The 15473-nt window shown below is 36.9% G+C and overlaps 1 protein-coding gene across 1 annotated transcript in view; it reads left to right on the forward strand.

The window, feature by feature from the left end:
* Positions 1-11: 11 nt before the first annotated feature.
* The window catches only part of LOC113498151 (protein couch potato), a 131280-nt gene continuing 115818 nt past the window's right edge, over positions 12-15473 (forward strand). Inside the window, 1 exon segment of the mRNA XM_026878091.1 lies at positions 12-2553. Coding sequence (XP_026733892.1) covers positions 2494-2553 — 60 coding nt within the window. The 5' untranslated portion in view covers positions 12-2493.

Raw genomic sequence — 15473 nt, forward strand, 5'->3', positions numbered from 1 at the left:
GTTTTTGCTCGCTTTATAGTTATACAGCCAAACTACAGAGAACTTTGAAAGAATCGACTAATATTTATTTGAGTTTATACAAGTCTTGATCTATATAGGTAAAAATATTAAAGTACGAATAAAATATTGGCCTTTTATAAATGATTTAAGTTAAGATTGAGATAAGGAAATCAATTTGCAATACGAGAATACTCGTGATAATTACAAAAGCTAGCCTTTAAGGAATTTGGTAGGTCACGAGAAGTTTTATAATTTATTATTGTAATTTAATCTTAAACGCCTAGATATTTAGGTTCTTTTTTAGTTTGATAGTTTAATTAAATACGTCAAATTAGTAAAGAGCAATTTGTGAAGTAATAATATACAATAACAAATTAGAATACATCATATGAACGAATATAATGAACTGTTCTATATCATTAGTCAATATATTGTCTTCAACTATGATTTATATGTTTTTTCTCAGTCAATTTATTCTGTCTTACAAGTAATTAGTTAAAAAAATAACATTGATAAGTTCACACGTTTTGTTGTACACAATTAAGTAATTTTGCAGTCGTAAAAGATAACTTGAAGTCTTTGGAATAAATAAATGTATCTTACTTGCTTTGTCCGACACAACTCATTGTGATTCTATTATTGTGTAACTTTAATAGATTATGTGCAGAGGCACTCTGTTATTATATATATCAGGGACATTAAAACGTCGGTTCAAAATGGCCTTACATTGTGCGTACGTCACTGTAATTTGAGTTGAGATATGTATGATCGTTTTTTGAGAATGTGTACGTAGTTTTTTACTTGCGATCGTGGCTTAGTCACGGTTTCCGAGCAAAAAGCAACCTTGGACGAAACTAATGGTCTTACACGTGATTGTTACATATTAAGTCTACGTCCGGTTAAGTATCGCCTTTAGAGACACCTGCAGGTTATGTTCGAGTTTCTGTTTTTAGTACAGAGTCGTAAACATTGTTGGTAGATACTTAGTACTCCAGAAATTAGGTTTAAAAATGATTGATATAGTCAGTATTGTAGAGTCGATATCGAGATCTGTTTTTAATCAATTGAATGGTATTAATAGATTCAAATCAGACTTCCCATTAAAGTGGTCGACGCTAAAGTAAATTATTGTACTGATATCATCAGTCTAGTCCATAATTTAGACGATTCTAGATGTTTATTGCGATGACTAACCGTTTATATAGTTGACTCCATCCCACACAATAGCAATCGGTACTCTTTGATATGATATAAAAAACAACTATTTTTATGCTGCGTTTATTATGTCATGCTATTTATCAACTTCATACTTACGTACTTAACGCAGTACAAGTTTAAAATACAAACTTAACTCATATTAAATATCTGAAAAAAATTAAGATGAGTTTTTCTTCTCGCGCGATTCAAAAAGGTCGATCATTACAAAAAACTTGTAGGAATATTTAATTGTACGGTAGCTGGTGATTAAAAAAATATTATTTACTCATTTGGTTTGAAGACGGAAATAAGTACGTGATTAAATTGTAAAAGTAAGCTCCTTAAAGATGGCACTCATAAGTTTTAATGTTACGAATATTTTTTCCATGAAACCTATTCGTCATTTTGCCGTACTTATGCTGAAAGAGGAATCTTTTCAATAAGGGCACATTAATATTTTTAAAACGCATGGAAAAGTAAAATTAATGTATCAATATTTTTTCGTTGCATTCTTGCCTTACAGTTAGAATTTATTATATAAGACGGATATTTTTGTCAAATAATAGATATTCAAACATATTTTTCTTTTCTTTTCAGGAGTGGTTTACAAGCAGAGAATCAACTTTTGCGGATGAAAGCAAAAGTGCTACGGCGCTAATTTAAAAACATTCGCAAGTAGCAATTCTTTAACTATCTAAATTGATAAGTCAATTAAATCGCGTACCACAACGAGCGTAGAGTTGCGCCATTGTCGATACGTCGATATCGATACCGCGACGCGTCGCGCGCGGTCCCTAACCTGTCGCTGCAATAGTCGGTGCTCGCCAGAGTCAAGTGACTCTGCCAGCACGCCCAGCCACAGCCGTGGATAACCTCGGCCAGAGCCCCCTTCCGGTGAAGAGGCTGCACGAAGCGCTGCAGAGTGCGCAAGTGAAGCGCCAGCGGCTCTCCCCTCCATACCCCGCACCCCCCGCTTCTCTCCACCCTATTCACCAGCTCGCGGTGCACCAACACATCAAAGTGCAGCAGAGCATAGTGCAGCAAAGCATCGTGCAGCAACACCAGTTGAATCTGGCCCATCAGTCGCTGCAGAACTTGCAAGCGCAACAAAGTCTCCAAGCTCAACAGAGCTTACAAGCGGCTCAGAGCCTCCAGGCGGCTCAGAGTCTGCAGGCGGCGCAGAGCCCTGCAGCTACGGGTGGCGCAGGCGCGCAGCAGGCGGCAGGAGCGACACAAGGCGCGCTGGTGCCGCCGCAGCAGCCTTCGCCCCGGCCTGCTTCTCCACAACACAAGAACATGGAGCTCGCGCTGTGCCAGAGCATGGACTCCGTCAACACCGCCACCACTGAGGAAGAGGTCAGTCATTTTTGCATTGTAATACTCTCTACTTATTAAGCTTTGAACCATTTTAAAACAATATTAAGAAGAGGGAAAACAATAAAATGTATTATTTTAGTGGATCTTCCGACAATTGAAATCGTTATCCGGACCCCAGCTACAATTCATTTTCATGGTTCTCGTAAATTAACAATAGAACTAGAACGCGCCAAATTCCCCTTTCGAAGAGAACTTAATGTATCGTTTCGCTTTAGCTATTTGTCATCTTACAATTGTAAAGTAATACCGAAGAGGTGCGGCTCCGTAGCTGTTACAATGGGGAAAACGTTGGGATATACAATAAGCATTCGCTAACACAATAAAAGGAAATTTTCCTCGCGACAAAGGCGGCTTCGGATCGAAAGATTATATTGCTCTCACCTATCATTATATTGTAGGCTCTATTTCTTCAGTGCTAAAGATTCTATTTGGAAATTGATATCGATATTTCAAAAGCAACTCTACAGGCCACGCGGCGCCATGTCACTTCCGGACAGAATCGCGGGTTGTTTTCTGCAATTACGTTGAATTGACTTGGTGAATAAATAATTTTATGCGTTCATTATTAAGGGTGTCATATTGTTTGACATTTGTATTCTAGATAAACCAACTTCAAAAAAAAAATACGGATAGTTCTGCTTCAATCAATACTCTTCAGTAAATAAATAATCGCTAGCCCAAATAAAACTTCTTTTGAGTTAAACCGGTTGTTTCTAAACCGTGACGTCAACGGAATACAGTAACAACCCTAGAGAAAAAGCGATAAAATCCTTAACGCAAACTAGGAGGAGGCGACGCGCCGAGAGAAGTGGCCAGCGGTTGTGTTAGCCGAGACAAATAGAGTAGATGTCGCTTCACCGCTTTCAGCCGCGCTCCTGAACGGACAGCTTTATAAATAGCTTGTTTTATTGTTACATTATCTTGTATTTTTGTTCCTAGGAACTAAAGGACGGATAGGAGTGGTATGTGTAGATTAGAAGTTTAACATATTGTAAACAATGTAGATGAGATAAGTGATCTCAAAAAGTATCAAAGTTGATGCAAGAATATAGGTGTTCAATATTCGAATAGAGAAAATAAAGTCTCTATTAGTAATACTCCCCAGGTTGAAACTATGTGACATTTCTGTGTTCCAGATGTTCTAATGTTTAGATACCGTTATAATTTTATACCTGGCAAAAATATCCACATGATTCGTATGAAATTCTTGAACTGAAAATTATTTGTTTTAACAATATTAAGTTGTCAATGTTTTACACGTGTGTAACATGATTTTATGGATTCTCTTTCGTAAATAACTAAATTGTAGAGTTATACATTTTCAACGAAAATAACAAAATTCGAGTTTCAAACATAAAAGCTACAAAACAAAACCTAACCAATGTTGTTAGTTGTACAAACTTTGTTCAGCACTTTTTGTGTAAATCCTTTTCGTAATGAATCCACCAAATAAATACTGTTGTCTGTGTCCAGTTTCCATTGTTTGACAAGTTAGTGTTGATTTCCCACTTCGCTTTGATGTGAGCCGCCTAGCCGGCCGGCGCGGCGGAACAGGGGTGGGTTTATAAACAGGGTCCTTTGCTCACATAGCGTGGATGCATTCATTCATGCGGTTCACTATTGCTTGCTTGTACCAACTTACTATAGGCGTGGTGTAGACTCTGTAGAGCAACATGTGCGGCCTTATTCAGTCCCAACCTTTTCGCCTGTATTGGACATCGGAAAACGGATTAAAAATGAATCCAGCATATCCTGAAATTGTTTTCACGGATTTTTTGCTTTTGGTCTGTATCTTTTGGAAAGGAAATTGTACGAAGGATATTTTGTTTGTCATTTTTGTTCTGTTTCTGGTTTTATCTAGCTTTCAGGCCTTTTTACTCAGGTACATTATTTTCTAAAGTGTAATTTTACTTGTTTCACTCCATTGGATTTGCGTCATCATCCCTATGAAACTCAAAGTAGGGTAACAGTTTACGTAATGACTATAACCAAAAGTATATTATGCAACATCGAGTATAAAAATAAAAACGAATAAAAAGTTAAGTTTTCAAACATCTATTTTTAAAACAAACTCGTTTCGAAAAATCAGAAAGTTTGGAGTTAACATTTTTTATTTGTTTATTAGTACTGTAGTACGGTTACACAATATCAATGGAGTTTGACGTCGTTCCGTGTGTAATCTCGCGGGGTTACCGGGAGTGCGTTTGTCTGGTGGCTCCAGACGGCTCTGGCGCCGGCGGGTCTGCCGCCCGACCGACACCACCGTCTATTTTTGTTCAACAATTGCGTGTAATAAAATCATTTCCTTTCCTGCAATCTTATACCATTAGGTTCTTTAAAGCTTTATTATTGGAATGGTTTGAAATTAATTAATTTTGGTATTGTTTTTCATTAAGAATGTTATTTAGCAATTTTGACGAGCTATAAAAATAATTTCAGAGTCAGACATCCTAATTGCTACCGATACGAGACATGACTTGTAACGGTGCTGACAAGCACACCCATTACTCGTTGTAAGCATAATAAAAACACCGATCGATTGTATTCCCCCGTATCCGGAGCGATCGGGTGGCAAGTACTGGCAAGTCGGATGATACGTGCCGGTCGGCTATCGGCCCTCGCAGACAACACTGCTATGGCTTCCTGAAACCTGTAACTACTTTTTGTTGAACGGTTCGTTCACATTTTGTCAGCGAAAGTTACGACGCCGACGGCTCCCCTAAGTCTGATGTAACGCGGTCGATTTGTGTTGAAATATTTCGAAATGCCAATGTACTGACGCATCATACAGTTTATATTTTTCTTATTTTGGTATATAAATGGCTGACATGATTTAGTCAAAATGAGAAATCACTAAACTTTTTTTTTATCGACTCTACATTATCGTGACTCAGTTTTAACTCCTTCTAAAAGTTTCATTTAAAAAGACATTAATACTTTAAAGAATTTATCACATCCTTTTTAATATATTATTAAATATAATATTAGTAGCGAAATAGAGTCGAATTCGTCCTATGTTTTTAACAATCTTTGTATCAAAAGTCCTCGTAAACTGTAGAGTCCCAGATATGTTCGGATTGTGTACTTCAATCTCTAGGAAAGCAGTGCTTATCTGTTTAAGTGCCAACTCAGTTACAATAAATTTAATGAAAGGACTCTCATAAACATTCCTGTTAGGGACTATTTGTATTTCCCGGCGACCGTGCTCCAATAAAACAAAGCTTGGTTTTTATTTCCCTCACCATCTTTATTCTGCGGTCTAAGAAATTAAGTCTTTAAAAACTGTTTACTGTGTTTTCTTTAATAGTGTTTGAACAAAAACGTCACTTTGTTTTTCCAAGATAAAATCCATACGATATTAAACAACAAAATACTTTTAGATTTCGAAGGTAGTTCCAATAAATTTACTGTTTAGAACCATTTCCAGTTTCGAAACTGTAAATAAGTGAATTTAAAGTATATTTCTAGTTCCAATATGCTGTTTCACACGAACCTTCCTTTACCATCGTCCGTGAGTGGTGTAGCAACACTGCTCCGTAAGATCGCAGACCAATGTTTTAGTAATCTGAATCCCTAATGGCTACAAGTTCTACGTAAGTGTATTAATACAGCTCGGAGGGAAAACATTTACGTAAATGCTGATTATTTGGGTAGTAGATGCATTATTTTTCGAGGAATTGCATGAGTCCATATCCTGGTGAAATATAGCACTGATCAATATGTTTCAATAAACTCTGTTAAGTTAATGCCGAAATTATTTTTTTTAGTTTCTTGAAAATCACTGGCAATTTGATAAAAATCCTTGTTGAAATGAAATAGAATTTAACTATAAAATAATCTTGATACATTTTTCTTTGTTCAATTTTATACATAAACTATTTTAGTATTCTGTCCAAAACTAATAGTAACTAACTTACTTAGATATTGGAGGATCCATCTAATCATATAACTGACTGGTTATAAATAAGCCGTGAAGTAAACTGAAAAAATACTAAAAGACAAAATGTTCTTATACCTAGAAGATATCGCTTTCGTTCTTGAAAATCCTTTAAGTATCTGCCAATAATACGCAGATCGAAGGAACATCTCCATGGGAACTGAAGAGAAAATTATTACCTCGCTCGAGTTCAATCGCGGAGACATTCTCTCTGGAACGATTTTAAGAGAAGAATTTCCGCAGAGTGGAATATAGACACCTCGACCGTTTCAACAGTTTGTCCACCTAATTTGTTCGTCGGCGCTCGACTGTAAAAACAAATAGCTGCTCCCGCATTTCCCCTTACAGAACGATAAAGATAGATATATTCTAACTAAACGGGGAAAAAGGAGGGATAGTTTTCCAAGCTTCGCGTTTACGGGTCGCTTCAATGAGCGATTGGTGTTTACGTTCAAGCTTTTGTCTAGTTCAGTTGGAATCTTGTTTGCCGGGCATTGCAAAGAGGTTCCTTTGTCCATTAACAGAGTAATAATTAATCGAGCTTTATCTAATGCTCGTCGGTTTGAGTTACCAGTAAAAACTTTTAATTGAATTTGTTGGTCGATTTTGGCTTTTTGACGGGAGCGTATTACGGCTTTAAAACAATTTTTAGGTAACGCTTTCCTAAAGTTTGACTTGAGACTTTTACCTTTTCGGAAAACTTCCGAGATGTGTCACAGTTCTATCACGCTGTAGATTCAAGCAATAAAATAAAAAGGCTCATAAACTTATTAAATAAATCGTAAACTTCATAAAGATGATACATTTTAAGTATTACCTAGTGTATTGCATGAATCAAATTTATACTAACACGTTGACAGAAAATATGTTCAGGAAATCTAAAAGTGGTTTAGTGATTTTGTAAACATTAATGTGACACATACACGAGACAGTTGTAATCGCTGCTATAACTCACGAAAGACACTCGTGCACAGCTACATTTTACGACATCCTGGGGCTTTATAAATCAGAGCACATCACTGGAAGGTCAGCTCCGGCTGAGTACACTGGACTGACCACGCAAACATAGACGTTGCACGTTGAATAACTGTTTTCCAATGCGCTGATCACAGCCTCCCTATCGCCTTTGCACCTCGGATTACCGACGATCGTCTGCCGACAAAAGAGGACAAAACGTTCTCGTTTGATGTTACATCGTCCAAAAAGGAAATTTTAAACGCGATGGTTAATTATCCGTGCAGTTCCATGCGTCTGGCTTTACATTAGTCTAGTGCATTTTCGTTTGCACAATTTTAAGGATATTTTATTGAAGTATTTAGTTCTTATTTCTTAAATTTTATGGTATTTTTCTCACTTTTCAATAATTTAATATTAATATTGACTTCAAAGCTGTTACTAACTGCACCGGGTCGCTTATGGTGGCTATACGCTGTGAGTGAAATAATTAAGAGTAGTTGCAGTAGTAAGCATTCATTGTGCGACCAACTGGCTGGCTGCCAAATTGGACGCACCCTCAAATCCAACCAATGTATTAATTCGTAGATATTGTTAAGTAGTCAACTGCTTAATATAAAAGTATGGAATTTTTGCACTCGCAGAAGTAGCGACAAAGCAACAGAGGGAACCGAACAATATGGACGCAAACCGAATGGACCGTGGAAGTATAATCCAGAATGCAAGACGAAAATCGACGCCCGCATTGTGAGCAGAAAATCGAACTCGAATGTCGCGAGACGAAAGGCTCTTTGTGCGCAATCAATGGGCCCTCGATTGCTGATAACTTTCTTTGAACCCTGGGAAGTTGGAGTTCGAATCTGCTAGCCGGGCATATATTTAACTCCTCACTTAGTACTATTCCGTACTCATTTTCACTTCGATGTAGTTGTTTCGGAAATACAATGATTTATAGATAGACTCGAATTTCTTGTACTTAAATATTCAGAACGCTGGTCACGTTTGAATTCTTCAAACTTTTCATCGTCGTAGGAACAAAATGAAAAGAGTATTTGGAAAAAAGGAAGATATTCTTTGCACAAAATAATTTGTAAGTAATCTTATTATGGGTATAATTAGTCATCTATTTAATAAGTTGCGTGAAGTTATTTTAACAGACGAAATTAAATTTGTCCGCATGATCGTATCGATCGATGGAGATTCATTTATGAAGATGTCTCGCTAGAAACTTCCTTAGATTTGTTGTAACGAGGGACGGTATCACGACGCCGACATCGGGGGTTCGTGTTCAAACAGGGAGCATTAACGCGGCCAATAATTCACAATCTTCTTGTTACTGCACAAATTAAGTTGTTGCCTCGTTGCGGTCACGTACTGGGTCGCCTTGTTTGAAATACGAAGGAGCTCATCGGTCGGGCTCGTTAAGCGTCGGAGCGTGCTTTTATTACAGCGAGGCGTGCGCCGCGGACGCGCGACACTTGAATATTAAACTGAACGCCACTGGGTCATGCATATTGTCCCGCACCAATAATAACCGGCCGTGGTACTCGACGCACTATTCGATTTGCGGTATTCCATCGGCTCCCTGAATTACACCTGGCTTCGATAGTTATGTGTTAATTACACCCACCCAACCCCATGTGACCGCGTTGGATGCGGCAAAATATTATTCGAGGAATTATTTGTTATAATGTATAGAATTTGATTTGATTATTCTATTTATCATAAGTCACTAAATATATTCCACATTCTTTCCATTTAAATAATGTTCGGTTATATAATAGACAATAAGCTATAAAATATGCGACGATCGGTTATTGTGCCAATATGTAAAGTTTATCGGTAATACTATTCTAGTAATATAAGTACATGTACATAATTTTATTAGAGTACAAAACATCGATCGATACTTAACATCAGTTGTTATAACTAATTAAATTGTTTATAACATGTTCAAGGATTTATTGGCCCGGGGCCTACCGACACATCTTAAAATAGCACTGTCGTTGTGGAAGCGAGAGGCTGCTCTATCTTGCGTATCGGGCAATCTCGCTTCAACACCTATACCACTATTACTTCAAGTAGTGGTAGGCCCCATGATAGGTATATATTTTATTGTCATTATGCAATTCCACAACAAAGTTGGTAGCCGTGGGAGTAGGACAAACGAAGCACTATCCTTTAGTTTCGACGCACATTCGCTATCGGTATGCGAATCGGAAATCATTACAACAGATTTATTACATCGCCTATTAACTACGCAAGACTGTATTCAATTATTGTATGATAAATAGCGATGCTTATAATGGTCCAGTCGTTATAATTGACGCAACAACTTAGCGCAATAATTAAAATGCGCGTTGTGTGCGACATTTGATCAAATGATCGGAATGAGGTCATGATTCTTATTGTCTTTATTCATTTTATAGATTACAGTTATATATATAAACATCATACATAAGACGTATTGCGAATATCTGTAAGTTAGGATGTAAGGGGAAAGTGATATCCATGTTAAAAGTTTTTGGTCTTATCAACTTCTGAGAGGGATTTTTTTTTGAAGATTTATTCTATGAAATGCGCACAGACGCAAGCAAAACGTATAGTTTCTACAATTAAATTCAAGAGTTAGTGAAAACTTAATTGCCCCTTAGTTTTAAAATGACGTCGTAAAAACCCGGTAGGTACTGTTTTATTATAACGAGTTGTATAATAATAATAGCATAAATATTGCATTTATTACGACTCTTATACTTCCATTTTTAATACTCAATACAAGTAATTTTTTCCGAAGCAATTTGTCAGGATTGATACATTTTATTTTTTATCGTATCAACGGCTAGCTGACATAAAAACTTAATGGTCACACATTTTGTGCTTTTATATGAGGTCTTATAATGAGCTTCATATAAAATGAATTCGCATAGCCGTATCGTATGGTATTAATAATTCTAATCTGTAGTAATGGTTGGGGTGCTCCGAGGGCCATGGAATCCTCCGTATGGCTCTCACCTCACGTACCGTCTACCTGTCCCAACTGCTATACTATCGATTTATAGTTTCATGTTCCCTAAGAGCTATGCTAACGGCAAGTAAAAGCGTATCGCAGTGTGTGTTTAGCGATATTTTACTTAGCAAGTTTGATGAATTTAGTTTTGTTTATAGTGCCTGAGGTGGGAACACCTGGATTTGTTTAGGTAGGCACGTTTCGGAAATTTGTAGAGCGGTTAAAAACACAATATTCTGAGTTAGGTACTTTCGGTACTAAGTTAATTGTTTATTATATACAGCCTAGGCTTTCGGAAACGGGTGAATTTGGGTGTTTTTTTTTAATTTGTATTATTTTTTGAGAGGCCTTTGGCTCTACATCATTAAAAGTAAAACTTATACAGCAAAGATACAGTAACAGTTCACTGCATAATTTGAAAATTCTAATATCCTTTTTGACAGCAACAGGCAACATTACTGTGCGAGGTAATCTCTACAAGGAAATTGTTTTATTCCCTGCACGTCTTCAAAAAGTTATCCCGAATCAATTCGAGGAAATCGCATTTCCATGCACATTGAGTTTTAATGAATCGAATAAATAACGTCTAAAAAACGTAAATATTTTTAAACAAACGTCAACATTAATGTTTCGTTTAAATGAAAATCGTTCCGTTTTTAGACTCTATAAATCGTTGGTTATAAATCAATTTCCGAAAGGTGCGCGCAAAGAGGCCATTATTGCCATTATTCTTCAAAACATAATGCATAATAATCTTGTCATGGATTAAGCGTGTTTGGCAACATTCAAGGTGTCTCGTACAATCCGGCAGTCATGTGTGGACGGGACAGACGCCGCAAAAGGTACTATGATTTATGGCGATGGGTGTACAAAGTGCGACACATTAACATTCGTACGGCGTACCTGACTGTGCGTTTGCTGCCTCATATTGCGCCTTGAGGTCTAGTTGAGTCATTATTGGGATGTACCGTGTTTTCACGCGCTAACGTTACAGTTTTATAACTAATACGATATTCTAGGATTTGATGAGATATGGTTTAGTATTAAATGTAATATCCAAAGTCTACTATATCTATTTCAAAAGTAGGATGGCTCTGATACTTGTAGGTAATAAACGTAATTAACGTAATTTAACATAAATCTTATTCCACTGTTTATTTGCAAAGATCAAAGATAGTTTTTGCTATTGTTTAATTGATTGCTACTTTACCGTACAGGACGCATATCATAAATAACGTAAATGTACCGTTTTAAAATTTATAGAGTTTGTTAATATTTTATACTGAGATCTGAGACTTTTATATTTAGAACATTATTAATGTCGAATTGTGGGTTTTTTTTTTGTTGGCAAATGTCAATTGTTAACTGAAGCGTAATTATAAATTGGTGGGTGAGTTCGATTAACGTCGGTGTCGCGCGTCGCTACGATATTACGCGGCATCGCGCGACAGTTGGCGAGCGACCAACGCTGTGTCGTTGACTGCGGACTGACCATTTGGTTTTATTTTATGTTCTCATCAGAACCTTTATCGGGCAAGTTACTGGACGAGGGAGAACTGAGCACCTAATTTCCTCTAACGATTTCTACGGCGCCTACGTACTTCATTAATAACGTAATCGTATTCGCAATGAAGCCTAATTGTTTCTCATTATTATGTGCCTACACAACAGTGCCAAGGTTTCTTCCTTATTGGTATTGTTTACTAAATAAATTACCTTAGGATTTCATTTTCCATTTCGATAGTACGGAAAATTAAGTCGTAAAATCCATATAAATGGAGTATTATCGGTAAATTGCTGTTATTATAATACCTTTTCATCGGAAAAATGGATATTGTTTTTTTTTTCTGAAACTGTAGTTATTTTTAAAGAGTACGATAAAATATACGACCGTTTACCACGTTATCGCTCGCAAAACGGCATTTTATTTCACTAACGAGAGTTAAAACTAGTTCACCGCGGATATTATTTAATAGCATATCGTGACGTGACATCAATGCAACTAAATCGTACAAACCAGATTATCTTTCATATCAGTTAACCCGCAAATTCTGCGATGAATATTAAATTTACCTCGTTGTTATCAATGTTTGATTCAACCCTCTCCGCATTATGTGCGAGCGAATTGAATGAGGTAAAATAATAACGAAAATCTGAATGCATCGGGCACGGTACGTATGCGGGCGAAGGCTTATTATGTAAATGCGACCCTTCATGTATGTTGTTGATAAAATTGCAGGCGCCTTACTGACTACACGATCCAAATAGGAATAGTAAGCTATATAATAGAACTTTATCCGCGCTGACCGGCGGAGAACTAGGGTGGGGGTTCTCCACACGCAGACATTTAGACTACCGACTCAACTGACGTTACACAAAACGCTTCGAAAACTTCTCGAGTGTTTGCTATCGACCCAATTCTTAATATTTAATGGAAAATGTTCGAAAAAGACTGATAATGTTTTACTTCCTGCTCCAAATGGTAGAGTATCGTCATTTTCTATGGGCACGTTCGGGTATATTGACCCAGCGGCGGACCATTTGCTTCGAATTCCAGCCATTAATTAAATCGGTGTCCGCGACCAGTATACTGTCAGTGGGGTTGGATTGCGCGGCCCGCGATCTCATGTGTCCAGCGGTGCATCTAAAATTTCCCACATCGCGTAATCGAACCTGAATATGAGCGCATAATTGCTTATTTGCCTCATTTCGGATTCATTCGCAGCCGGAGTACGTGGTGTGGGTAAATACGGATGTAGGGTTACGAGTGAAATTCGCTTTTGTCCTTAGTGATGGAGGGTAGGGTTGCCCCTTCCTAGGATTACATACGTTCGAGTAAGAAGGGACAACTTTTACGTACGCATGCACGTAATCCCAGAAGTTTTATGTTATTCTACAGATTGTATTACTACATTTATTTTAACGTTTTGCAGCGTATTATTTGTAATGCTCGAATGACACTAAAACAGAAAAATAATGTTTTTTTTTTAATTAAATTAAATTTAAATTTTGATTGTTACAGGTAAGCATCAATATCGCGACGAAGTTTTTCTATATCGGTAAGGTACATATGAATTATTAGATAATTGCCAACCCTATACCCTGTAACACAGAAGGTATGTCCAGTGAACACGCCGACCGGCACTTACTCAAATGAGAAATTCATTACAAGCGCTGTTTTTGCGGATTTTGGTAATGTTCATAAAGCCGACTGTGCACTTTGCAATACTCTGGCAACCCTTTGTTTGTGCTCTTAACACTAAGTTGCTCTGTGATCAAAATTTCAAAGCCTTTTATGCTCATTGCTCATCAAAGTCAGGTAATTACGCTTTTTCAGATAAAGCATGACTTAAAATGAACAAAGTAAATGCTTATTTTGTTGTCTATTTCACTAAGACACAGCATAATATTAGCACAGGCTAAATAACCACTTAACTAAATTAAAATCATGTAAATATTTTCCAAAAATACGTTTCGAAATTTCCAGTCTGATGTAAGTGCAGACTCATTTTAATAAATTAGTTCTGAATACGTAAGTACAGTTGCATGTATCGGTAATTGGACGAATGTATTCTCTTTTGTGAATCGCCGAAAATAGTGTTTCGATGCCACACAATCAGCACCTCGCCAATCAACTGTTCTTCATATATTTTACTTGTAACTAATGGCTACTAGAAGAAAGTCAAGAACAAGCGCATGTAAATAACCAGAATGTGTTAAACTTGTTCGATTGTTTGCTCGAATGTTTGGAGCGTCTGTTGAATTGATGGCAAATACTCTGCGAACGCCATTGCTTTTATTTCTCATTGATTGCAAAACTAAGATTTCATGCTGGCATCGTTGCCAGACATCTCAAACTACATAGTTGCTAACTATAAATTTGTAACTGGGAACATCAAAGGAGGTTGTACTACACCTAAATCTTATGCACCTTAATTATGGCAAACACACTGATTGGGATTGTAGCACTATAGAAAATTATTTCGTTGCTTCATCGCTTACTAAAAAGTCTATACTTCTATTGCTGTTCGATGTCAACCCAAATTTTATCTGATTGTTCTTGTGTCCATACAATGGTTTCTATGCAGCATTGGACGAGACGAGCTTGATTTCCTGACGGGTCAGTAGATACCTGATTGGACAACGCACGTAGGCCGTACTCATGTAGTCTGTTTCGCACAGTTTCGGTACAAACAATTGGCTCGTGTGAATTTTGTAGCGTTTAACCGATAAATTGTCACTTAAGTTAAGTATAACTTGGGATTCTTTACTTGGTGTCATTTATTCTGATGTACTGTCACTTAACTAACTTGCTTAGCTTTATTCTATTGCAGAATCTTCATTTTCATGTTTACTAGTTTCGTTTTTGCCAAGGAGACTTTGTCTTTCAAAAATATTTAATTAAAAAACAAACAATGAAATTCATAAAGTATAATGATTACAAGGCTAACTCAGCACATTCAACATGGTCCTGTCACTTCGGTGTTCACAGGCTTAATTTATTCTCCCATGCCCTTTTCGCCTGTTTGTTAATGTGAGTGCCTACGTACGATGTACGAATTACACGTTCCGCTGAGGAGTGTTTTTTATTTGTCATGAGAACACTCAGTTTAGAGGATTCTGATCCGACATAAAGGACTTTTTTCCCATTTGCTAATTGATCGCCTTATATTTGCAGTATCAAGTTGATTTTATCCTTCGATTGTTCGAGCTTCGTTTGTTTCGTTTGAATTGCTCTTGCCTTGCTGCTCTCAACTTTAGTTCAAGCTATATTTTACACGTTAGCGCATTATTCCTCATTAATTCTCACTCGAGGTAAAACTTGCATTAAATCGTTAATTATATTCATAATGCTTTGAAGGCTAGATTCAATTTGAATTAATTAATATTATGTACTCAGAATATGCAAATTCTCTCGATGGAATTAAGGGTTAGTAATCGAAATGTAGGATTATCATGTATCTATATGTATATGTGGGACGTTGGTACTTGAGTAAGGGA

This window comes from Trichoplusia ni, chromosome 10 (assembly GCF_003590095.1).
Source record: "Trichoplusia ni isolate ovarian cell line Hi5 chromosome 10, tn1, whole genome shotgun sequence".
Classification (NCBI taxonomy): domain Eukaryota; kingdom Metazoa; phylum Arthropoda; class Insecta; order Lepidoptera; family Noctuidae; genus Trichoplusia; species Trichoplusia ni.